The following is a 26,737-nucleotide window of genomic DNA, read 5'->3' on the forward strand; positions in this document are numbered from 1 at the left end:
CACCAGTTTCATTCCTGAACTTAAGAAAACACTACTTAATAGTGGGATTAAAAAAAAAAAAATTCAATAAATATATTTGATAGTAATCTAGTACCTTCAGGTTTCTTAATTTTTTCTATTGGTGTAGGTACTGGTTTAACTTCTGGTTTAGGTACTTTTTCTGGTTTAGGTTCTTCCTCTTCAGGTTTCTTTTTAAGAACTTCAAAAGAAAAGAAATCTCAGTTTTTAAAGCACATGCAAACAAAAGAATAAGACAGTGAACAGGAAAAAGATTAAAACATCAATCATAAAGAAACCAGAAAATAATATATATAGCTCAATAGAAATGGAAGATTTGTGTAACTATTCAAGATACTATTCTGAAAGTAATTTAAATACAAGTCATCTAAGGAAAAAAGACATTTTTATTAAGAGCAGTCCATTTGAGAGAAAAGATTTTAATGTTTTTTTAAATGCAATTTTAATGTAAATCCGCAAGTATTGTATTTGGAGAGCTCAAATTTATATAATGTCTCTTTTCCATTTTATTGATTTCACTTGATTTTGTCCTCTCAGTTCTCCATCTTGGGTATGTAATGACAGTCTCATCTAAAAAATGGAATATTATATTTTATTATGTTGTCTTAAATTTGAAGGTACAAGGTACACAAGCATGAATCATCCCTCTGTGGTATTTCAAAGAGAATTGGAAATAATGCTTTATCTTTCTAAGCAACAGTTGAGCACCAAATGATTCAGAATGCTCCAGACTTTGCAGGAAATGGGGCTGATGTCCAATAGTACCATGGGGTTCTGTGATCTGTGTGGTACTTGTAAGAAAACCACAAAAGAGAATACATAGACTACATGTGTAACTTTAATAACACACTGTGGGCAGTGGAAGACTCTCAACTCTAGCACAAAGAGAAAAGGAAAACAGAACACAGAGAGATAGGGAACTAGATTTTCATTGTTCTGCTCTGCTTTCATTACAGATCCTTTGCATCTGAAAGACTTTCAGGCTACCCCCTTGCTCCCTGCAGTACAGCTGCCTTTCCCAGGAAACAGACATCAGACAGTATTTGATCATGTAATGTTCCATACCACACACGTGAAACAATTTTACTTAGGAAGGGGATCATGCTGATCAGTGTTAAAACGCTGGGTTTTTAAAAACAGAGCCAAGTTACTGTACCTCTTTTCAAAACAACTTCTTCTTTTGGTGGTGGAGTAGGCTCAGGAATTACTTTGCGAGGTTTCTTTACAAGTCCAGGCACTTAAAAGAATATTATTCCAGATTTTATTATAGGATCATAACAGCACTAAGAGTTAACCAACAACTCCCATGTCCAAACACACAAATCAAATACTAGTCCACTACTGAATATTAAAATCAAAGGTTAAACTGTTGCTATTGAAGCCAATAGTTTTAATATATTTTCTACATAATTTGCATATAGCTGTCATCTAAGCTTATGTATAAAGCAAAAGTTTTCATACAAATCAACAGAAGTATGGTTTGAGAAAACTACAAATGTTCTGTATTCAAGAACAATCATCATCATAACATTTTTATTTCCTTGTCCTTTTCACTACAGGCTTATGTTACATATCTATTCTTAAGAGTTGTCTGTCTGTGATATTCATAAGGATCCACTTTAATCTCTAAACTTGGAACAGCATTAAGAAGGAATGTCCACTGCTTAGCTTATCTTAAATTCCAGTACATATGAATAATATAAAGGCATACCTGTGAAGTGGCTTGCTCAATACATTATTAATTCCCTTGTTTAGAAAGTGTAAACTAAGTATGTTGAAACAATGGTGTATACATTTAAAGAGTATTTCATTTTTTATTTGTATCTAAGCAGAATACCAAAGTGAGCACCTACACAAGTGATAAAACTCATAAAAACTCACTTTTCTGTGTTTCTCTTACATCTCACAGACTGCATGATGTTCGATTAACGTGGACATAAATACAACACAAACACACCCCCAAGGTGGGGGTGCATGTTGAGCATAATCTAACATAGACAGTGTTTTGATGTATTTGAGCAAACTAAACAAGAAGATACTGAGAACTACAACTTTGGGGTCATGAGAGGTTTATTTTAAGCTAGATTCTTATATTAGCTAGGTACCTTTAGCAGGTGGAGGTTCCAGTTTCGGAGGCTCACCAGGTTTTGCGGCCACAACTTTCTTCCTTGCCTCAGGAGCTTTAAAGAAAATTATTTGAATTTTACAACACATATTAGACTGCAAAAAGAAAGGTGTTTTCTAAAAAATCCGAACACCTCATTAATAGTATTGATGTAAAAGAAGGACAAAAGCTGCAAAGCCAAGATCCTTGCTGATTAACTGTTTAGAAAAAGTCAGATGGTCTGTAGGAAGCACAATTGATCTGAAACCTGTGATCATATAACACCAGCAAATTATTGCTGGGGATTCTTTTCATTTGTAAGAATATGTTAAAGAGAGAAGAATTATGGTAAGGATAGAAGAATGTGTTAACTTGATTAAAATGGTTTTAATAATTTTTTTCCTGTAATTATTGAAAAGAACCCATGTAAGCACTGATAAAAAATCATGACGGACTGAGCATTAGTGAGGCGCACCATTAAAATATAGTATATTAGAAAAGAAATAAAAAAGACACAAAATTATAGTCTAAAAGCATGCTTTTCATGGTTGATCAGTATAAATTTAAAAGATTGAGTTTCCACCATTATTATGGCTTCAGATGATTATACCTTTAAGTAGATCTTTTGCCAGTTTAATATCTTCTTTTGGAGCGGGTGGCGGTGGTGGTGGTTTTCGCTTTTCAGGGACCTTCTTTTCAGGTTGCGGCACTTTAAATAACATTAGGTAGATTTAGAATAAATTTCCTATGATGGTGGTTATGAGAAGAGTAATGTGCAAACCTAAAGAGCACCATTTTCCATTTCCAGTGAAGCCAGGGAAAAAATGTCATTGAATTAAATGGGAGCATGAAAGACCCTTAGGTTACTGCTTCAAGGCATGCACACAATACAAATATCCAAGCTGACTTTAAAAAGCATGTTAATAACATGAGAACTAAAGTAGAAAACCAAATGATGGGAAGACTCTTGTGGACAAGAAACAAAATGAAAGCATTTAAAATAATCTTCAGATTGTACTTATAGTTAAATGATTAGAAATAATTTCCAGAACACAATGGAAGAATCACAGAAAGACCTACAACGAAGAGGTGACCTACAAGACACAGGCACATGTGTGAAAAATGAGAGAGCAAGAAACATCTGCACATGATGATGATGATGATGATGATGATGATGATTATGATGATGATGAAAGAAAGGTGTGTGGCAGCCTCTGGGGAAGTACTTTGTATACCTTCAACTGGTAAAGGTTCTTCAACTTCTACAGCTGGAATTTCTTCTGCTTCTTCAGGCTCTATCTCCTTTATGATTTCATATTCTTTAAAGAATATTGACAATTGGTGTAAGTTTTCAATTATAAGATTGTTTCACGTGAACAGCTATACAGATATAACTAAGAGCAAATCTACTTCAACAGACACAGACAAATACATGTTAGGATAACTAATCATTCTATCTGTTACCTTTGCAGCAAGATTTTGAAAACCACTTTCTTTCTAAGCATAAGTGAAGATTGTGTGAAGGACAGAATTTTGTATGTATAAAATAGAAACTAAACATTAAATTTGTGGATGAGTTATCATAACCGGAAAGAATAAAAATGTCAATGCTCGCAATTAATTCAAAATTATAACAGCAACATAAATACTAACTTTTGAGAGAGTCCAATTTAGTGGGCATTTAATATTATCTTAAAAACAGACATATCCTATGCAGGAGCATATATTTTACTTCCAAATATGAAGATATGCTAATGGATACAAGAAATATTGACTAGTATGATCTAAAATATGAAGTGAACAACTCACAAACATCACAACAGGAGAAAAAGGAAAATGTCTACTTTAAAGCTTATACTCAGAAGAACAGGACAAAGGATTGTTCTTAAAATCTATGGTGGCACAAACCTTCACTTGGTAGTGGTTCAGGTATTTTAGGAATGGGAACAGGTACTTTCTCCTCTGAGACAGGTTTCTTGGGCACCTCAGCCACTTAAAAAAAATATTAAGTTTCTTTTATTTTTGTGTATATAAATGTACATATGAAACATAAAAAGACAAAGACATCTAGCGCACACAAAAATCACAGTAACAGTGGCCATAACCATGAAAGACTGTGCTCCGGTCTTTCTCAAGGTAGGCTACATTAGAAAGACAAATTTTATAGACTCAGTTATGAATAAAGAAAAGAGAGAGTATAGAAAACACTTATTCTCAGGAGGTGCCTCCTGGCAATATGTACCTTCTGTTGGAGGAAGCTCTGGTTTTTCTAATTGTGGCTTTTTAGGTGTTGTAAGAGGCACTTTCTCTTCTGGGACTCTTCTCTCTTCCGTTTCTTTAAAGATATTAGTAAATTTTAATTTTTTTTAATATTAAGACACATATATACAAATAACAGTGAAAAGAGCAATGACGAAAAGGAGGAGGGCATACAAAACATGAAGAATAATAAATTTAAGCAGCAGATTATTCATCTGGCAATGTATACACCAGTGAAACAAGGGGAAAGGTATTCAGAGAAGAGAGATAAGGAGATGCTCAGTCACTGATGTGTGTACCTTTAACTGAAGGAACTTTATGTTTTTTAAGTACAGGTACAGGTTCTGGTACTTTTGGCACAGCAGCAGGCTCTGGTTTCTTGGGCACAGCCACAGGTTTCTTGGGCACAGCCACAGGCTTCTTGGGCACAGCCACAGGCTTCTTGGGCACAGCCACGGGCTTTTGAGGAATAACCACGGGCACCTCCTCTTCTGCCTCTTCCTCCTCAACCACCTCAGGCACTTTAAAGATATTAGATGTTTACTTGACTGAGCTTAATGTTATGCACACAGACAAAATGACCAAATGCTGCTCTGAGCCCTCCCACAGAGGGCAGGGGGGCAAAGAACACTGAGCCCTGCAGCAATGTGCAGCGCATGGCAGGCTCTGGCAGGACACCACCCTATACCTTCAGCTGCAGACACTTCTGGCTCTCCAGGCTCAGCAGCTGCTGCCACCTCTTCTGCTGCTTCCTCCTCTTCCTCCTCTTCTTCAGCTTCAGGCATCTCAGGCACTTCAAAGATATTAGTGCATTTCATTTTACAAAGAAGACATGGCAAGAGGGAACAACAGCCAGGGACACACACACAGAGCATCACAGCACGCAGCAGCACCCTTGTGCCAGCACACACAGACTGACAGTCTCATCAGGGAACAGAGACAGGCCAGCAGAGGGTAGGACAAGGCTTAGGAGAAGAGGATTCGGTGTATTCTTTGCTAAGTAATCCATGAAGACAGGTACCTCTGGGTGCTGGAAGCTCTGGTGCTTTGGCAGGGGGCACAGGCAGCTTTTCCTCACGAGCAGCCTTCCGGGGCACCTCGGGTGCTTCAAAGATATTAGTAGCAGTCAGTTTTGTACAAACAGCAGGAGGATGCACAGTGACATGTAGGCTGGAGATGCACTCATGAACAGAACCACAGCGGTCTCACAGCACCAACCTCTCTCCTCACTGGCTCACACACACAGACCCTCCCACAGGGCACAGGCACAGAGGAGTGATGCCAGGCTGGTTCTGAGAGAAAACTGCTGGCTATGCACAGCCTTGAGGGCGAGGTGTCAATCAGGGTACTCAGCAGCCTTTCCTCCCTTGGAGGAGAGCCTTTCATCCTCAGCCCTGCTGGGATCTCTCTCTTCTCTGGGAGCAACCTCAGCCCATATCTGTTACCACTCCTCATGAATCTGCTGCTGCTTTACATTCAGCAGTTTGGGCACTGACAGGATGAGGAACAGAGTTTTTCTCAGTTTCCCCCTACTTTTGTCCTTCTGTATATCCATTATTTGCTTATGCTTTTCTTTTTTCTTTTTTTTTTTTTTTTGACAGATTTTCTTATCCAAAGTACCTGTCTTGCTTCACTTTTCATTTCACTGTGGCAACTTCCACAGCCTGTGCAGTGAAATAGATTTTATAATTATTCTTTTTTATTATAAACCTTAAAAGTTTTAGCAATTTCTTTAAACCTTTCTATACCGTCACTTCTTACTGCACTTGTGCATTGCTGAATAAAAACAGGGTTTTCGTTTCAAAAGATTTATGTCTATTATATGCACTACCTTAGTCTGCCAGAAGAGTCATGCAGACTCTTGCCTATTTAAGATAACAAATTTGGGCAGCCATATGAAAAAATTATGATTAATTGCTAAAATTAATCTTATTATTAACTTATGATTAATTGCTAGAAGTTCTAATATCTACTGATTCAGAATAAGACACCCATATAGTAAAATCAAAATACATTTTGAGTTGTTTATACAAAATACTACATTTTCAATTTCCTAACTGATACACAGCACAGAACATGGAAATTTCAGGAAATCACCAATGAACAGAACAACAAGAGACATCAGAAATAACATGTAAGACAGTAAGGACAGTCTCATTTGGACTGATGCACAAAGGCACAGGTACCTCGAACTGCTGCTGGTTCTGGCTGTTTGGGCACAGTTACAGGTGTAGGCTCTTCCAGAGCACCTTTCTTGGGCACCTTGGGAACTTCAAAGATATTAGTGGATGTTAGTTTTGTGTGCACAGCAGATGGCTACGTAACAATAGAGCAACCAGTAGTAAATGCACACAGTCTTTTTTGAGAAAGTGCTGTGGTTACATTCAGCCATCAGCTCTGCTTTGCTTCCAACCTGTGGGATGACCAGGGTGTCCAAGACATCCCACAGGAGATGGGAACTCAGCGTGTGGTCTTTGTTTCTTGGTCAGGGTGGAAAATATATCTGGCTTTTTAGTAACAGATGATCAGATATTTATTTGTGGAATCCTAGTGAATTTGTGTGTCAGCCAATATCATTCATGACTACTTTGTCATTGTAACTTTTTTTTTTTTTTTAGGAAATAGCATCTGATTTATCATCACTATCTTTTTTTTCCCTATCAATTATTTCTATTCTTCACACCTCCTCTTAACTTTCTATGTTCCACAGTTCCTTTCATTTTAATTCTATTGTAGAAATGGATATACTTCTTGCACTTCTCTCTTCTCTTATTGGTTCTATTACTTTGTTAATAAGATAATCACTAGATATATCCAGTCTTTTACTAGCAAAAATTCCTGATGTACATTGGCATTATCTTAAAGAGGTAGAGAACTTATTCTCTTGCTGTCATCTATTAGAAGCTTCAGGGATGCAATGTTTTGTTTTTTAAACTTAAATACTTATTTTCAGGCTCTTCAGAAAAACATGTTATTCTGTTTAAACTAAACAGTCAGTAAATGTTAATTCTTTAACATTACTAAAAGTTCAGTAAACTAGAGATATTTTTTTCAAGGAATTAAATCCAGTTTTTCTGCCATGTTTTTGACACTCCACATTGCTCTTCATATTTGTTAGGCACCTATTTCTGATCACCATCCAAAAATTAGTTAAACTGAAGTCCAGAAGAGCATGTATTTTTTTCTAATTATGATACGAATAGTGACCTGTACCTTTGGCTGGTGGTGGTTCTGGTTGTTTGGGTACTGCAACAGGCACCTTTTCTTGTGGGACGGCTTTCTTGGGCACCTTGAGCACTTTAAAGATATTATTGCATCTTAATTTCACAGTTAAATTAGTAGGAAAGATCACAACACTCAATCAAAGAGTTTAGATATTTCTGAGCACTGTAGAGTTCCTCTAGTGACTGGTCAGTTAGTCATGCACAAAGATTGGTCCAGCAGAGGTTAAGGGTCAAGGACAAAGAACAAATCTTACACAAAAGATGGGATAACAAAAGAAGGGATAACAAATGAAAATATTAATCAAGGAAGCAAAATAAAAAGCACCTCTCTCCAGAAGAGATACCTTTAGCTTGAGGAGGTTCTGGTTTCTTTGGCACAGCCACAGGTTTCTTGGGCACAGCCACAGGTTTTGGGGGAGCGACCACTGGCACCTCTTCTTCTGCCTCTTCCGCCTCAACCACCTCAGGCACTTGAAAGAAATTAGATCTGTTTACTTGACTGAGCTTAAGGTCAGCAAACAGGCAGATGGCAAAGCAGGAAAGGAGGAAAGTGAACCCTTGACTGACTACCAGGTGTCCTGTTAAACCAATCACTCCAGCTTAAAGTGGACAAGCTACAAAGAGCACAAGTATGGGCTCATTGAGAGGGGGGTTCTGGAAAACCCCACCCTCTCTTGTGGGGAGTGTGCAGACACTCCGAGATACAAAATGACCAAATGCTGCTCTCAGCCCTCCCACAGAGGGGAGGCAGGGGGGCAAAGGACACTGAGCCCTGCAGCAATGTGCAGGGCATGGCAGGCTCTGGCAGGACACCACCCTATACCTTCAGCTGCAGACACTTCTGCCTCTCCAGGCTCAGCAGCTGCTGCCACCTCTTCTGCTGCTTCCTCCTCTTCCTCCTCTTCTTCAGCTTCAGGCATCTCAGGCACTTCAAAGATATTAGTGCATTTCATTTTACAAAGAAGACATGGCAAGAGGGAACAACAGCCAGGGCCACACAGACACAGAGCATCACAGCACGCAGCAGCACCCTTGTGCCAGCACACACACACTGACAGGCTCATCAGGGAACAGAGACAGGCCAGCAGAGGGTAGGACAAGGCTTAGGAGAAGAGGATTCGGTGTATTCTTTGCTAAGTAATCCATGAAGACAGGTACCTCTGGGTGCTGGAAGCTCTGGTGCTTTGGCAGGGGGCACAGGCAGCTTTTCCTCACGAGCAGCCTTCCGGGGCACCTCGGGTGCTTCAAAGATATTAGTAGCAGTCAGTTTTGTACAAACAGCAGGAGGATGCACAGTGACATGTAGGCTGGAGATGCACTCATGAACAGAACCACAGCGGTCTCACAGCATCAACCTCTCTCCCTCACTGCCTCACACACACAGACCCTCCCACCCAGGGCAGAAATATCAGGAAATCACCAATGAACAGAACAACAAGAGACATCAGAAATGACATGTAAGACAGTAAGGACAGTCTCATTTGGACTGATGCACAAAGGCACAGGTACCTCGAACTGCTGCTGGTTCTGGCGGTTTGGGCACAGTTACAGGTGTAGGCTCTTCCAGAGCACCTTTCCTGGGCACCTTGGGAACTTCAAAGATATTAGTGGATGTTAGTTTTGTGGGCACTGCAGACGGCTACGTAACAATAGAGCACCCAGTAGTAGATGCACACAGTCTTTTTTGAGAAAGTGCTGTGGTTACATTCAGCCATCAGCTCTGCTTTGCTTCCAACCTGTGGGATGACCAGGGTGTCCAAGACATCCCACAGGAGATGGGAACTCGGTGTGTGGTCTTTGCTTCTTGGTCAGGGTGGAAAATAAATCTGGCTTCTTAGTAACAGATGATCAGATATTTATTTGTGGAATGCTAATGTATTTGTCTATGAGCCATGTCTCATAAATGACTGTGTTCTGTGCTGGTTTAGTCAGTCATTGTCATATTTTTACTTGCCACTTTGCTATTTTTATCCTTCAGGTTGACTTCACCTTTCTTTTTCTATCTCTGTATTTTCTGCCTCTTCTTTAAATTCTCATATTTTCACCCTGACCTCCCCTGGCTTTCATTCTAATCACTAGATGTTGCTTATTACTGTTTCCTCTTATATTAATTTCAATTATTTAAATAATTATATCATCACTTTGAGGTGGTACTTCACTTGAGGAATGTCTTTGTATTTTAGATGGAGAGAATCTGATGGCAGAGGGATTTTTTTTCTGGCCAGAGCTTGGGAATTCTGAGGGAATTAAGTGATGCTTCACTGCATCAATGGATAGTGTCTTTGGTTTAGTGTGTCTTTAATAATTTTTTTGTATTTCAATAATAAATGCCGTTTTAAAGGCTCACTCTTTTACATGCTGACAGTGAGTTTACAGCTCTTTCATGCTATTTATACAAAAAAAAACTTTGCAAATCCCATAGTCGAAAATGTTAATGTATGACCTGAATACAGAAAAATTAGAAATAAGAGTTTCAAGAAGATATTCTGCTCTGTGATACAGATACATAGAGATATTTGTGATTATTTTGCTCTATGTACTAAAATGCTACTCTCTGCTGAAACCTTTCATTTCTGTCTATTTTGTCTTTCCTCATAGAGTTTGGAAAAAAATTTTAGTATCATCAAATCTAACTGTAAATATAACACTGCCCAGTCCCACTAAAGCATGTATGAAGCCATCCCTACAAATAATGTGAACAACTCTTCATGAACTCCTTCTCTTTATGAACACCTTCTCTTGCATAGGACTTTGGCATTTTTTTGGTAGGAGGATAAACAGGAATTTATCACATCTGCTTGATATGACATAAACCCAGCATCCCAAAAGCTTGAATGGTTTAAATTGAGGAAACATTTCACACCCCTGCACAGCAATTCATATTTGGCACATCTCTCCCACATTTTTTGATATCAGAGTATACAGCGAAAGATCAATTTAAACTGAGATTAATTTAAAATAACCCTAAAAAGCAAATTAAACCCTTTCTTATGATGGTAATAGTGGTGATATGTACCTTTAGGAAGTGAAGCTTCTGGTTTTTTAGATAGAGCTGGGGGCAGTTTCTTCTCTGGAACAGTCCTCTCAGCCATCTCAGGCACTTCAAAGATATTAGTGCATTTCATTTTACAGTTACAATAAAACTCAGTATTAAATACAAAGACTGAAACACAGAGGACAACAGACACGTTTTGAAGTAATAATTTAGCACACAGTCATACTCAGTGTGAGTATCATTTAAAACAGATCAAAAACGACAGAACTAAAGAGGTTAAAATAATACTTAAAAGAAGATTCAGTGTGATTGTCATGTATTCATGATAACACATAACTTTGACTGATGCAGGTTTTGTTTTTTCAGGAACAGCTAGAGAAATTTTCTTGTCTGGGACAGCTTTTTGGGCATTGCATGTTCTTTGAAGATATTAGTACCTATTAGTTACATATATTGAGCTTTAAAATGAGCAGTGAAACAACATACTCAAGGGAAGGAAAAGAGCTCCTATGCACAAGAGATACCTTTAGGCTGTGCAGCTGCTCTCTTTTTAGCAGCAGCATGCTGCTCCTTTTCGGCCACCCTGGCTGCTGGTGGTTCCTCTGGTTCTTTGGATGCCACTCCAGGCTTTGGTTTTCGAAGTGGTGTAGAAGGCTCCAGCTTGTGGGGTTCTAAAACAGTTTCTGGTTCCTCAGACACCATGACAGGTTCTGGCACAAATGGCTTTGGTTTTCTGGACACTGCAGTAGACCTTGACTTCTGGAAGTCTGCAGCAAAGTCTGTTTCTTCAGCTGCTACAAACTCTGTTTTTTGGACCTGCACAAAATGCTTTGTTTTGGGGGGCACCACAACACGCTTTGATTTTTGGATGGATTCAACTGTCTCTGACTCCTCAGACACTACTATGAGCTCATATTCCTCAGGGGCCATAAATCGTTCTGGTTTCTGGGATTCTAGAACCGGCTTTTGTTCTGGGGGCATCATGCCACATTTCAGTTTTTGGGGTGGCACATCAGCCTTGGGCTCCTCAGGTGCCACAACAAACTCTTGTTTCTCAAGCACTTCCACGTGTGCTACTTTTTGGAATTCCACAATGGTCTTCTGTTTTGAGGGCATCACGCCATATTTTAATTTTTGGGGCTCTACATGAGGCAAGGGTTCTCCAGGTGCCACAACAAACTCTTGTTTCTCAAGCACTTCCACATGTGCTACTTTTTGGAATTCCACAATGGGCTCCTGTAGGGGGGGCATCACGCCATATTTTAGTTTTTGGGGTTCTACATCGGGCAAGGGCTCTTCAGGAGCCACAACAAACTCCTGTTTTTCAAGCACTTCCACATGTGCTAGTTTTTGGGATTCCACAACAGGCTTCTGCTGTGGGGGTGTCACACCGTGTTTTAGTTTTTGGGGTTCCACATCAGGCTTGGGTTCCTCAGGTGCCACAACAGACTCTGGTTTCTCAGGCACTATAACATACTTTGGTTTTTGGGATGCTACAACAGGCTTCTGTTTTGGGGGCATCATACCATATTTTAATTTTTGGGGCTCTACATCAGGCAAAGGTTCTCCAGGTGCCACAACAAACTCTTGTTTCTCAAGCACTTCCACATGTGCTACTTTTTGGAATTCCACAATGGGCTCCTGTTTTGGGGGCATCACACCATATTTTAGTTTTTGGGGTTCTACATCGGGCAAGGGCTCTCCAGGTGCCACAACAAACTCTTGTTTTTCAAGCACTTCCACATGTGCTAGTTTTTGGGATTCCACAACAAGCTTCTGCTGTGGGGGTGTCACACCGTGTTTTAGTTTTTGGGGTTCCACATCAGGCTTGGGTTCCTCAGGTGCCACAACAGACTCTGGTTTCTCAGGCACTATAACATACTTTGGTGTTTGGGATGCTACAACAGGCTTCTGTTTTGGGGGCATCACCCCATATTTTAGTTTTTGGGGCTCTACAGCAGGCAAGGGTTCTCCAGGTACCATAAGAAACTCTTGTTTCTCAAGCACTTCCACATGTGCTACTTTTTGGAATTCCACAATGGGCTCCTGTAGGGGGGGCATCATGCCATATTTTACTTTTTGGGGTTCAACATCAGGTTTGGGTTCCTCAGGTACCACAACAAACTCTTGTTTCTCAAGCACTACAACCTGGGATAGTTTTTGGGATTCCACAATGGGCTCCTGTTTTGGGGGCATCATGCCATATTTCAGTTTTTGGGCTTCCCCATCAGGCTTGGGTTCCTCAGGTACCGCAACAAAGTCTGGTTTCTCAGGCAACACAATATGCTCTGTTTTGAGAGCTGCTGCAACAGATTCTGATTTTTGGTGTGTCAAAACAGTCTCAGGCTGCTCAGGTGTCAGAACATGCTCTGGTTTTTGAACGGCCTTTTTAGGCTTTAGTTTTCGGGCCACTCCCGCCACTTCTGGTTTTTGTGGTTCCACCTCTTGAGGCTTTGGTTTTGCGAGTCCTGCAATGGACTTTGGTTCTTGAGGAACTGGAACAGGTACTTTCTTTTCTGGCAAAGTTGTCTTGGTTGCTTTATGTACATAAAAGATATTAGTACTAAATTTAACAGCTGCACTGACAATCATACCAAAATTAAGCCAACCATAAAACATAAAAAGACAGTCGTGATGAAATATTAAAAACATATCGGGTATCAATCATTTATGCTGGCCTTTTAAATGGTGATTATAGAACATTTTGGCTTTTCTTTCTTTTCTCTCAAGAGCACATACACACACTCCACCTCACAACACTCATGCTCCCATATGGAAGTACACACATGCACTAATAATATAACTTAAGATATAAGTAAAAGCCATGATAGTCATCAACAGAATGGACAAGACAAAAGATATTAATTGCACTGCAGGCAATAAGCTGAATATTCTTTCAAGAAACAGCAGTGATGGCATCTGGTTTTTCTTGGTGGAACTTCTGGTATTTCAATTACATTGACAACTTCTCCTCTTAGCTACTAGAATGGGTACTTTGTTTTCCTCTCCTATTATAACTTTTAAGTTATTAGCTGTGGTGGTTTTCTTGAACCCAAGCAGACAGAATAGCAAGAATATGCAAAAATAGTGAGAAGAACCGAAGTAGAATAAGAAGTAAGAATAACAAACTGAAGTAAGAATAACATACAGGCAATTCAGACATCCAATATTTGCCACTAGTTTTTTTTCAAAAACAACCATGTGTGTCTATTTCACACATATATGTAGATAAATAGAACAAGCAGAATTTAGAATTTCAGGAAACAGAAGGCTTGGATAATTACAATATTAAAGAAAAGAGGAAAAACATTACTTTTGTTATTTCATTAGTGTTGAGATTTACCTTCCTTTGGCGGGAGTTCTGGTTCTTCACGTGCAGGCTCTGGTTCTGGGACAACCACAGGTTCTGGTATTTTTTGCACAGGTATTTTCTTTTCTGGAACAACTTTCTTCGGCACCTCGGGTTCTTTAAAGATATTTGTTTGTTTTAATTTCAGGAATTTGAAGAACAGGAATTAAAAAGACAATAATAGCTCCGAAGTAAAAAAATAGCAGCTAACAGCATCAGAAAAAGCCCACCCTTATAAACCATTTTGTTGGCTGATTTTTTTTTTCCATACTGCTTTACGCACACTGTTAGTAGCCACTGTCACTGGGAGCTATTCACAAAGGAAGAAGACACACAATCTGTAACACTTACAAATATATTATATAAAGTATACAAAAAAGCTGCTAACACAAGTGTAAGAAAGATAATATTTAGAGAAACAGATAAATGTTTGTGTGCAGTCTTATTACTCTTGAACATATACCTTTGGCTGGTGGAGGTTCTGGTTTTTTAGGAACTTCAATGTGTATTTTTTCTTCTGAAATCACTTTCTTGGGCACCTCAGGCACTTTAAAAAAAGCAGTTAATTTTATTTATGTATGTCTGCAGTGTTCAGACATTAAGAAAAAGTAAATCTCAGGGACTTCAAAAGCATGAGTGGTTTTGGCTGTGAATATGTAATTTCTCCTTTCCCTAGAGAAAACTCTCTCCCCTGCCTCAATGAGTTACAGATGCAAAAACTACAATTGAAACAACAAAAATATTTTATAAGACAGTAAAAGTAAATTACCATGATGTTAAAATGGTACTGTAGACAATTAAGGGGTTTTCTTTCCCTGCATACAATTTTAATTACTGGATGTTCTGGTTTCTTTGATACTTTAACTTAAACCTCTTCTGGGACCAGTTTCTTTGGTACCTCAGACACTTGAAAAATAGCACTAACTTTATACTGTCAGAATTTCATAAACACTAAAGCATAACAGATCACTCTTAGTGAAAACACCAATGACAAAGATCTATTTTTTTCACTCAAAACATTTTCTCACTTGAAAAACAACAGAAGAAAATGCTAACAGAGGTCTTGAATACTGTCTACTATATTATTGAAACAATAATTTTTTTGTTTTTATTCTCTACTTTTGTCATAATGTCAGGTATCTTTAGCTGATATAACTTCTGAGGTTTTAGGCACAGCAACTTTGATTTTTTGTTCTACATCTACTTCCTTGGGTGCTTCAGGCCCTTTAGGAAGCAGATTATTTTCAGTTATTATACAGAGTTTTACAGTTATGTTCAAATTGCCAAGGTTCTTAATAAAATCTCTGATTTGACTTGTTTATTGTATTAAGGTTATTTTATGTCCCTGTAAAGCTTCAGTAAACACCACAGAGTCTTCTGGAGTTTCTTCTTCTACATCAGATTATTTTTCCATTTTATTCAAACATCTCCCAAGTCTCTATTTGACTGAGACTGACATTGATTATTTTGTATTCCTTGTCACATGGTATCAAATTTTTGTCTCTGCACACAAGTTTTCTTCTCTATTAGACATATCTATCACTCGTTCTATGCTCTCTTTTGGGGTTAGTTTTTCATTGTCAGCCAGGACTATTTCACATCACAGAGGCCCTCTTTTCTCCTCTTATGATTTCTGCTTTTGTTCTGAAGTGTCAATCCCATTTCTGCTCAGCTACATCAATATTTCTAACACACTGGTACAGATTACAACTATGATTCAAAAGAGAAGAATTTTAAACACAGTAACATGTATAGAACAATATGGGCACAGGAAAACACAAAAAGCAATCAGATAACTAATCTGCACAATCAAGATAGAGGTGTTTTTCCTCTTCCAAATTTTAGTTTTCTGTAGTGCAACATACCTTTGGCTGGTGGTGGTTCTGGTTTTTTAGGAACAGCAGTGGGCACTTTCTCTTCTGGAATTTTCTTGGGCACCTCTGGCACTTTAAAGAAAACAGCATTCATTTTTTAAAATTAAAGCATTTAAAATATGTACATTGTAAAGAAGAAGGAGGATCACAAGAAGCATATCAGAAGGAAAGATAGAAAAAGAGAGATGTCATGCAAAAAGCATTATATACTCTTACATACTAATAAGATTTTGACAAATGAATTTTGCTATAAACTCTAATGCTCAAGGAAAAAACTCCTCCTCTGAAAGACACTATTATTGACATATAAGCTTACATAGTGTTACCATTGGTGTTTTAGCTATAACAGTATTTATTGATTTCTTAGGTAACTTGTACACTTCAAAGACATTAGTGTAATTTTTAAAATTACAAAAATTAAACATTCATACAGAGACATAAGACAAAACACATAATATATAAGGATGTGACAAAACAAGTAGATGGATAAGGATGCTTTGACAAGTTACAACTTCTGAGAAGTCTTCATGGTTTTACCCCTCTGGCAAAGAATAAGTTGGAAGTGACTTTGCTTGGGATCTGTTGTCAAGCAGTTTTAGATTTGCTATGCTCCCCCATAAAGACGAAAACAAGCTAAAGAAGTCATGGCAAAAGTTGAACTTGAAGGAAATGCCTTTTAAATGTCAAACACAACAGCTCCTCACTGATGTTTGGCAGCAGTATGTGGTGATGACTAGGGTGGGAAAAGCTGTGCTGCTTGACAGTTGTTAATGCCACTCAAACTGCCAGTTCAGGCAGGCTTTAAAACACCTGAATGAATTGTAACAGCTGGTTTCTGTGCAAATTCTGCTTCCATTCAAAATGAAATCAGTTGACCCCTAAGTTTATCATGAGCAAAGTGATTCAGAGGGATAGGATATATTTCTTGCTAGTGTATGATCAGATTTCTGAGGCTGCACCCATGAAGTGAAAACGTTCTGTGAATCTCACTGTGTGTTGACATGGCTGGAGCTTTCCTTATTTCCAGTCCCTTTCACTGGCTTCTGATACAATTTCTGAGTTATTCTTGGGTGGAATAAATAGATCAACTCAATTTTTAAAGCTTTGACAGCAACAGTACAAGGGACAGAAGAAACTTATAGAAAAATAATGAAAGGATATGCTGACCTATACCTTTGGCAGCCTCTGGCTTTTTAGGCAGTTTTTCTTCAGGAATACTTTTTTTAGGCAATTCAGACACTTGAAAGCTATTTGCTGATTTTGATTTTATGAAACACAACTTAGGAAACAGAAAATGGAACGTATACAACATAAATGCCACAAATCTGACATGTGGACCATGAACTATTAAATCAGAAACTATGTAAGAAACAGAAAAAAGTTAAGATGTTTATCAGGGAAAGACCTCAGTTCTACCAGGCTCTCAAAGTACCTTTAGATGGTGGAGGTTCTGGTCTTTTGGGCACAGGAGTAGGTTCTGGTTTTTTAGGCAAAGCAATAGGTACTTTTTCTTCTGGAACAGCTTTCCTAATGGCTGCAGGCACTTTAAAGATATTAGTTCAATTTAATGAGAGAAAGACATGTCATGAAAAATCTCACATTTTTCATATAAGTAAGGTACTGAAAGATTGAATACAAATATGAATTATGCTGAACAAGGACTAAAACACAAACATGAGTAATTTAATTTTCCTGGAGTTCAAGACTTAGCAAACTGTAGGAAGAGGTGATGAAGAAGTCATATACCTCTAGATGGTGGAGCCTCCTCTTTCCTATGAACAGTAGAAATTTCTTCTTCTATGTGAATCTCCTCATAAACTTCATGTACTTGAAAGATATTAGTTTAAACACTTAAATTAACTTAGAGTATTTTCAGAAAACAAGACAGCATGTTAGATAAATAAATATAATCAAGTATTCAAGCTCCTCTGAAGACATACAGGTTTATATCATATCCATGTGCAAAATTAGGATGCTTTCAAATAAGGGATGAAAAATCCCTCACTGACCTGACCTCTGCAGTTTGTCAGAAGAAAGCTGTGTGTGATAAAATGAGCTACTACCCTGAGTGCAGAAACAGGCCCTTGCTATCTCAGTTCTGTCACTTTTTCTTTATTTTTTTCCCCTTTGGGCTGATCTCAAGCAGCACTTAATTTTAAGAACAACTACAGGCAATAATTTTTTAAATTACTTTTTACTGTTGCAAGTAACCAAAGCTGTTAAGTAAATTCTAGTTCATGATAAACAGAATGCTCTCAAAATAATTTATATGCAAAAACATGATTTTTATTCTTCAAATCAAACTTAAAGTTTCTTGTACCTGTAAAGTGTGAAGGTTCTTCTTTAGGTACAGCAGGAGGTATTTTTTCTTTGTGGACAGCTTTCTTTCGTACTTCAAGAACTTAAAAATATTGATTTATTTTAGAAATTTGCATTATGAAATAAGTAATACAGTTTTGTAAAAAAAAATTAAATCTACTAGAACAATAGGAAAAATATGTGATATTGAGATGTGAATAAAACTTAACAACTTCAGCTTCTGGAGTCTGTTATTTTCTAACTCCTAGTATTTATGGTTCTGAATATGCTCTTCTCTGAAAAGACAGTAGGGTTTTTTTAATGTTTGGGTTTTTGTTTTTCCTGGTTTTGTTTGTTTGTTGGTAAGATGTTTCTGTGTGCATGTGTATGTGTATGTTTAAGGACTTTTGGCACTAAAATAGTTTTCTTTTTTGAAATTTCAAAATTACCCATAAAAGCAAGGCAAAAATCAAGTTCAATTAACTAAATTTTAGGCTTCCATCATGTATAAAGCTCTTCAATTCTGGAATTGTGTAACAAAATTATGTTTATATTTAAAATTTTTGTCCCAATTAAAAGTTGTTCCAATTTGAAGTTGCACCTTAATCTTGAATTTCTTTGACCCCTTATGACTACAAAGAGTCCTTTTGCAAATAAGCTTCTCTCTCGACCTTTTAGATTTTTTTCCAATATATTGTCAGAGAAAGTATTTTGAGAAATAGAACATGAGACATGAAGTTGAAAAATATAAAACTAATCCCTGAATCTCCTGCCTACTAAACTTCTGTGTCTAATTTAGTCTTCATAAATTTTAAATTGTTGCAGAATGTATCAATCTGTTTAAACAAATACTTATAGGAAAAAAATAAAAACCAACTGCAAAGTGTCTCCAGCATCTAGTTGTGTTGTTTAAGGAAAACAAGCAAGCTGGGTTTCTCACTTGGTATCTCACTTTCATAAGAGGTTAGAGAGGGTTAATTTGGAGGCAATGTACCTTTAGCTGGAGGAGCTTCTTCTGTAGGTACAGCAGCAGGTATTTTCTTAAGTGGGACAGTTTTCTTTGTCACTGCAGATACTTCAAAGATATTAAATGTTTTAAAGAACATTATAATACACTAAGTGTGAGTAGTAAAGACAGACACATAGCATCTAAGGAAACATTAGAAGGAAAACATTAAATAGCAGATTAGCACACAGATGGAATGATGAAGATGAATAATTTGTAGGAATGTGGTGCTTTACAGATTGCTTGAAGAGTTGGTTTACCTTTAGCTGCTGGAGCTTCTGGTTCACTAGGAGTAATAAAAGGCATCTTTTCTTCTGTTGGAACTTCTCCATAACCTTCAGGTTCTTTAAAGATATTAGTTTATTTTGCATATTTTAATATTAGTTACAAGACAGGAGTAGAAAAACAAAATAAAAACATGCAGAAATGCATATGGACAAAGAGCTGTTTGAGCATAAGTTACTTAAATATCTTTCAGTCTGATCATTGACTTACTACTGCTAAAAGTTACCATTCCTAATTAGTAAAATATATGTTTACAGAAGTATTTAATTTTATTTTCTAGTTTCTTAGTTTTGCGTATTAAATAGAATTTATGACTGAATTTCATATGTCTTTGTTTGGAGTTGACTATCTCCATTGCAACTCAAAAATTAGGTGTTGCTCAGGATGGCTCTTAAACCACTGTCTACTCAAGTTCATTTCTTTGCTCCAGTGTGACTCATGTGCTTCCTGAATCAGAAACATAGTTTCTCTCTTATTTATCTATCTTTTTCACATTATTTGAGGAAAAAAGTATAGCATTTTTAAAATGCTAAACTCCATTTTTACATTTAGTGTAAGGTTTTAAATTTAAAGTTTTTAAAATGCTGACTTATTTCTAAATTTGTGGATATAGATGATCTGAAAGATATGGGTTTATCTTCTTTTAAATAGTTTTAAAAATGAATTAAAATTAGCTCATATTTTACAGAATAATGTAGAGCATGACTTGCTATATTCTCTTCAATTTACTATTTGGTGGATGAGTCATTGTTGTACCTTCATAGAAAGGAGGCTCCTCTTCTCTAGGGATAATGGTGGGTACTTTCTCTTCAAGGACAGCTCTCTCATGAAACTCAGGAACTTCAAAGATATTGGCTTTCTTTAGTAACTTCAAAGTAATTTTCAACTTTAACATCCCAAACAGAAATAAACCCAGACAACTATGTAGTTTTGAGGTCTTGGAAACTTTTATAGCATTAAGTATGATGCAGTTCTGGAACTGCCATCCTGGAACAATGAACTATATGAAGAAATGTATGGTTTCAGCTCTCAAAGAGAGAGCCTTTTTTTTTCCTTACTGCATTGTCATGCTCTTCCTTCTGGTTGGTGTAACAGCTTTAATAGCTTTAACTTACTGCCTCTTGCCCTATTTCTTCTTCACCAATATCATGACCTGTGTATTGGTATCACAACCCCAGTTTTGCCCCAAATTCACAAGTATATTACAAATAGAAAAGCGCTGAAGCTTTACATCCTGGTGTTGTAAGCAGCAATACCTCCTCAGTATGTTTTCATTCATAATTCAGTGATTTACTGCCTAGCATGTATTTGAAATGTTGGCCCCAGAGTTTTGGGTTTATCACTGAGACGCTGCAGTGGTGTAAAGAACAGGACAAGTTCTAGTGGTGTTAGCTGGGAAAAAATGGCACAAATATTTCCTTTCCAAAAAATCTCATATCAAAGGCTCCTTTACCTTTCATTGGTGGAACTTCTATTTCAGGTGTACGTGTAGGTTTCTTTACTTCAGGGACAGGTTTTTTGAAAGCATCTGGCCCTTTAAGATATAATTTACTTTTAGGGCTTTCAAAGCAACTTGAAAGAAGCTACAAAGAAGAAGAGCAAGTCTAACATGGAAGATTCTTGAAATATCAAAGAATTAAATCCTTCCTGAAAGAACATTGATGTTAATTTTGAAGATTGGACAGAAGACTAACATATTAAAAAATACATTCTTGAAAGATTCCTTTCCAGAAGAAATAAAGATATTATTTCTTTCTGAACTTTTCCCACGTGCAAGTTAATGACAAAACACACATTTTTTAAGTTACTCCAACACGTTTTCAATAAATGGCCTGAAACCAACAGACAAAAAAGACTCAATGACAAACAAATGAAAAGAGACCCACCGTGGGGACATAAAACATGCACATGTTTTTTAACAAATAATGAGGACAAAAGACTGAAATTAGAGTTGATGTTTCACAAAGACAATGAAGAGGAAGTGTACCTTTAGCTGGCGGAGGCACTTCCTTTTTAGGAACAGCAGGTGGTACTTTCTCTTTTGGAACAGGTTTCTTTGGCACTGCTGGCACTTTAAAGACATTAGTAGTTTTTTTAAGAATGTGTGCAAAATGAGTATTATGTAAGAATAGAAGTTAAACAAAAAGCAAACAATGCAAAGAGTCAGAAAACTCAGCAAAACAAAAATATTTCTCAAATACATAAATACACGTTATAGAAAAGAGGCCACCTATCTGGACTATTTTGCTTGGATTAATGCAGCCAGAGTTTCAGTATTCAGTGAAAGAAAAACACTCCTGTTGTTGGATAAATTTTGCATAGGGATAAGCCTTAACAATTAGGTTTCATGTACTATCTGCTCTAATTAATGGCAGCTGGGAATATGGTAAGGTTGCAATTTCTATCAAATAACTCCAAGCTTATTTGTAAAAACAAACAAGTAAACTGATCCACCTTTTCCCACTGACTTCTTTCTGACAATTCATATGAGAAATAACTATAAAAGTTAGCATAAAATGAATTCCTGGCAAATTTAATGCTATGAACAGAAATTTACAGAACTCTGGACTAGTGCAGTAACTTCTCTAGCACTCACTGACAATTGCTATTCATGTCACTTATGTTTCATAAAGCCTGATACACAGAATACCTATTAAGATAATACATACTCCAGCACATCATTAGGTTAAAAAAAGTTCTAGGTTTTTAAGATTCTGCAGGGAACTGGAGTTTTAACCATTAGCTTTAAAATATCACTTATGTTGTGATGGCAAAAATTAAATTAGGGTACTAACTTCATTACCTTTGTCTCCAGGAAATAACTAGTTTGATTTTTGTTTTGTTAAAGAAATAATTATTTTGGTAGTCTGTCTTTAGCAGTACTGTAAAAGAAAGCTAAGAGTCTAGCAGTCAAATCAGAATGGGTAAAGTACTGGATTTGGGGACTCAGACACTCATGCAGAAGGCTGTGTTTTCAAATTTATCTGATGGATGATGTACCTTTAGCTGGTGGAGCTTCTTTTTTAAGAGCAGGTACTTTTTCTTCTGGCAGAGGTCTTTTGGGCAACTCAGGCACTTTAAAAAATATGTCATTATGGATTATAAGTTATTTATGAAGAAGCACACATAAAGACAGCAAGCAGAGCAATCACTCATTTGTAGAGGAGCCATCTCATAATTCATGCAGAAAAAAGGGAGCAGTCATCTCAGAATTCTTGAGTAATGAAGTAAGAAATATCAATGTACATCTATTTAGAAAAATGTAGATGCATTTTCTGTTTGGTGTGAGGGATCCTATGATCATAATGAATTTAAATTACGGGAAAGAAGGTTCTACATGAGTCCTAATATCTCTAAAACTCAAAGGAGCTGAACTGGACAAAAGAATTAAATATTAATGTATAAAAAAGTAATTCAGGTTGAAGCTGAATTACATCAGAATGTTAACATTTTCTCTGCTTGTGTTATATATATCTACTAGTTCACTCTTGGGCAGTCAGATAGGGAACCCTCCCATTTTACAGGGAAGGGAATTCCTTAGGAAGCACTAGGATAGAGATGAACTTTGAATGGATTTGTCATTACCAGCAACAGACACACACAGGACTACAAACAAGGCAAAATATAAATAAACACCCATAGGAGGCTTAAGCAGCAACTGAAAATTCATCACAGTATAAGAACAAAGAAGTCATTACTTGATTTACCTATAGCTGGTTTGGTCTCATAAGCCTCCTCATACACCTCCTCATATTTCTCATAGATCTCTTCCTTCTCCTTAAACTCATACTGTTCATAGACATCCTTCTCCTCAGCCTCCACTTCATATTCCTGTTCCAGAATTTCCTTATACCCCTCAGGTTCTTCAGGTTCCTCGTATGCCTCAATTTCTTCAGCTTCCTGAATCTTCTCAAACTCTTCAATGGTTTCATATGTCTCATACTTCTCATATTCTTCATAGGCATACTCGTACTTCTCCACTGCAGGTGCAGGAGCAGGGACTTTTTCTTTCCGTACAAGCTTCTTGGATACTTCAGGCACTTTAGAAACAGTATTATTGTTACTACCTGACAATTATTAAATTTTATTTTTACAGTTAGTCAAGATAATTGACAAAGAACAGAGAATACGCATGACAACCTCAAGCTTAAGTTACGTTAAATTATAAAACTATGCTTCTGAAAAAATATATAGATTATAAAAGATTTTAGAATGAAGAGGAAAAAAAATCTTTGGGAGAAATAAGAGGAAATATACCTGTACCTTTGGTTGGTGTCGGTTCTTTGGGTTTGGGCACAACAGCTTGCACTTTCTCTTCTGCCACAGCTCTTTTACGCACCTCAACCACTTAAAAGATACAGATTTTGTTTAGGAATTTAAAAACAACAAATCATCTTAGAGCAACGTAAGTAGAAAAGCACAAGAAACAGAGCTTTATGGTTCAACAACACAAACATTGAAAATGAAGGGTTTAAACATAAATTCAAACAAAGAACTTGTACAACAGAGACAAAAGTTGGAAAGAAGGAGGTCAAGGGTATTCCTAGCATAAATATTAGTTACAAGGAGGACATATACCTTTTGCAGCTGGAACCTCCACTTTTTCAGCGGGAGCAACCAGCACCTTCTCTTCAGGAGCAACCTTCTTAGGCATCTTGGGTACTTTAAAGATAAAACCTAACTTCAGTGTACTTTTGCACAATTTTTAAATGGACAGAAAGACAGAAGTTTATGAACAACAGAGCAGAAACGTACAAACAAATACTATAGTGACAAATACAACACAGGAAAGAAATACTTAAGCATCCCTTGCTAAACTCAGCTTGGATCAAGAATATTACCAGTTAACCATGACAGCATTTACAGTCTGCAGTACCTTTGGCTGATGGAGCTGGCACCTTTTTAGGAAGAGGTTCTTTCACTTCAGGAATGGGTTTCTTAGGCATCTCAGGCACTTTAAAGACATTTTATTTTAAGAATGTCATCCAGCAGTAGTATGAGAAAGAGAACAGAAAACATGTACAAGGAGACATAATAAGAACTGATTTGCAGAATATATTTTTAAAAGATGAAACAGAAATTTAAGCAAAAGACCCTTTACACACATGGACAGACTTCTTGAGCAACTCAAATAGTTTTAGAGTTTGTTTTGTCCTAGGAATTTGACAGGCACTGTGAGATATCAATACAGAAATGCAGCAGAGACACAAAGCTAACATAAATAACAAACAAACTAAACAGAGACATTGAATAACAACACATTGTTAACTTATGCACCTTTTGCTGGAGGAAGCTCCAGTTTCTCAGGTGGAGGTACAGGTGGTTTTTCCTTTGGGACAGGTTTCTTAGGAATCTCGGGTTCTTTAAAGATATTATTTTGCAAACACATATTAAAATTGCTTTTGGAACAGTAAAAATGTGAACATGGAAACAAGATAAAAAACATAGAACAAGACCACAAACTCCCCCCAAAACATATATAAGAGTAACATAAAACTTAGAACAAGAAATAGAGATGAATTTTAATGGACACAAAAGATGCCATGAGTGACTTGCAAGAAAAGATCATGTACCTTTTTCTGGTACAATTTCCTCTGGAATAAATTCCTCTTCTTCTTCCTCAGGAACAAAAATGGGAACCTTTTCTTCAGACACAACTTTCTTTGCAACTTCAGGCACTTTGAAGATATTGTTTTAAGAACTTTACTTTCATGACATCGCAAAGAAAAATCCATAACATAAAACACAAAGACACCAACTCTAAAGTAACAATAGAAATAGAAATAAAAAATAGGGGAAACTACTGGGTGTTTTTTGCTCTCTGAAAAGAGCAATGTGTAATTGGGTTGCAAGTCTTATATGAGGACTAGCACTTTTGCCCAATTTTTAATTCCACAGTGTCATGGCAAACAGAAAATATTAACAAGATATGCTACAAACCACAGTTAAAAAAGATTATTAGCATTAAGGTTCTTTTACATAAAAACTTTTCAGTGTCTGCTTTTCTTTTCTTTTTTTTTTTCTTTTTTCTAAATTACTCAGCTGCTGAGGTAGAATCTACTTGGCATCCAACAGTGGCCTTTGCAATAGTCTACCTCCACTTTGAATTTCACATTTAGGGTATAAGATCTGGTTATTAGTATGATCAGTTATAAATTGATGTTATTTTTGTATAATTTTAGCTAAATCCCTTGAGAATCTAGCTTATTCTCAAGATACATGTAAAAGTGATCTCCCTAAATTAAAGAATTTCTAGGTAGAGGGCCATAAAATTTAATTTCAGCTATTTTGCTTGAAGAAAATTTAAATTACTTTAGAAATTATTTCTGGATGATAATATCACAAGGAATTATTTCATTCACAGTAATCACTGAAAGTGGAAAAAAGCAGATCATTCAAGGCCTGATTCTCAGCTGGCTGCAGTCAATAACAGAACAGACAAGCCCTGTCTGAGCCCTAGCACTGCTCACTGCAGGCAAACAGCAGGACCTGAACTCACATGGGTATAAATTGAATGTTAAAATTAGGTTCCACTGAAATATGAAAATAAGAGGGAGAGGAGTTATCTGCATACATCACTATCTGATATACCTTTAGCTGGTGGAATTTTCTTTACTTTAGGAACTGGAACAGGTACTTTTTCTTCTGGGACAGCTCTCTTGCGCGCCTCTGGCACTTCAAAGATAATGTTTGGATAAGAAATTGGTAATTGCTTTTAGAGCATCAAAAATACTAAAACTACAGAAGAAAGTCACAAAGACCAGAAAGAAGAAGAAGAAGAAGAAAACTCCTCTCAAAAGGTTAATTGAGGTTTATACCAAGCTTAAAACAATCACTGGAGGTGAAGATCTATTAGTGAATTGACCAAAGCTCTCGTAATCTTCAAGAATCAATGTTGTACCTCTTGCTGGCATCTCTGGAACCTCTTCTTCTTCTTCTTCAGGAACAAAAATAGGTACTTCTTCACTGGGACGTCTTGGTACTTCTGGCACTTTAAAGATAGTTTTTAATTGTAGAAAACTTAGACACATCTAACACAGAAGCTAAAGCAAGTACATTTGTCACACACTGCTACGACACTGCAGTTAAATTCTAACAACAAATAAGCAAAACCATTATCCCCAACAAATACACAAAAGCATTATCCACATGATCAGCTATAGGAAGCAATACCTTTGGCTGCTGGAGGTTCTGGCTTTTTATGTACAGGGACAGGTACTGCCTTTTCTGGAACCTTCTTGGGCACTTCAGGCACTTTAAAGACATTTTTATTTAGGAAATTAATTTTCAATGTAATATAAAACCTAGTAAAAAGATAACTGTAT

General features: G+C 36.9%; 1 protein-coding gene across 1 annotated transcript in view; it reads right to left on the minus strand.

Annotated features, from left to right (window-relative positions):
- TTN (titin) overlaps positions 1-26,737 on the minus strand; it is a 238,891-nt gene that overhangs the window by 105,112 nt on the left and 107,042 nt on the right. The window contains exons 133-144 of the mRNA XM_084209604.1: positions 26,004-26,087; positions 24,690-24,773; positions 23,676-23,759; positions 23,120-23,452; positions 22,413-22,487; positions 21,400-21,483; positions 15,815-15,895; positions 14,413-14,496; positions 13,944-14,066; positions 2,124-2,198; positions 1,175-1,255; positions 95-199 (exon numbers count right to left, since the gene is read on the minus strand). Of these exons, the coding sequence (XP_084065730.1) occupies positions 95-199; positions 1,175-1,255; positions 2,124-2,198; positions 13,944-14,066; positions 14,413-14,496; positions 15,815-15,895; positions 21,400-21,483; positions 22,413-22,487; positions 23,120-23,452; positions 23,676-23,759; positions 24,690-24,773; positions 26,004-26,087 (1,293 nt within the window). The remainder of the gene's footprint in view (positions 1-94; positions 200-1,174; positions 1,256-2,123; positions 2,199-13,943; positions 14,067-14,412; positions 14,497-15,814; positions 15,896-21,399; positions 21,484-22,412; positions 22,488-23,119; positions 23,453-23,675; positions 23,760-24,689; positions 24,774-26,003; positions 26,088-26,737) is intronic.

Source organism: Fringilla coelebs (genome assembly GCF_963513975.1).
Source record: "Fringilla coelebs genome assembly, chromosome: 7".
Taxonomy (NCBI): domain Eukaryota; kingdom Metazoa; phylum Chordata; class Aves; order Passeriformes; family Fringillidae; genus Fringilla; species Fringilla coelebs.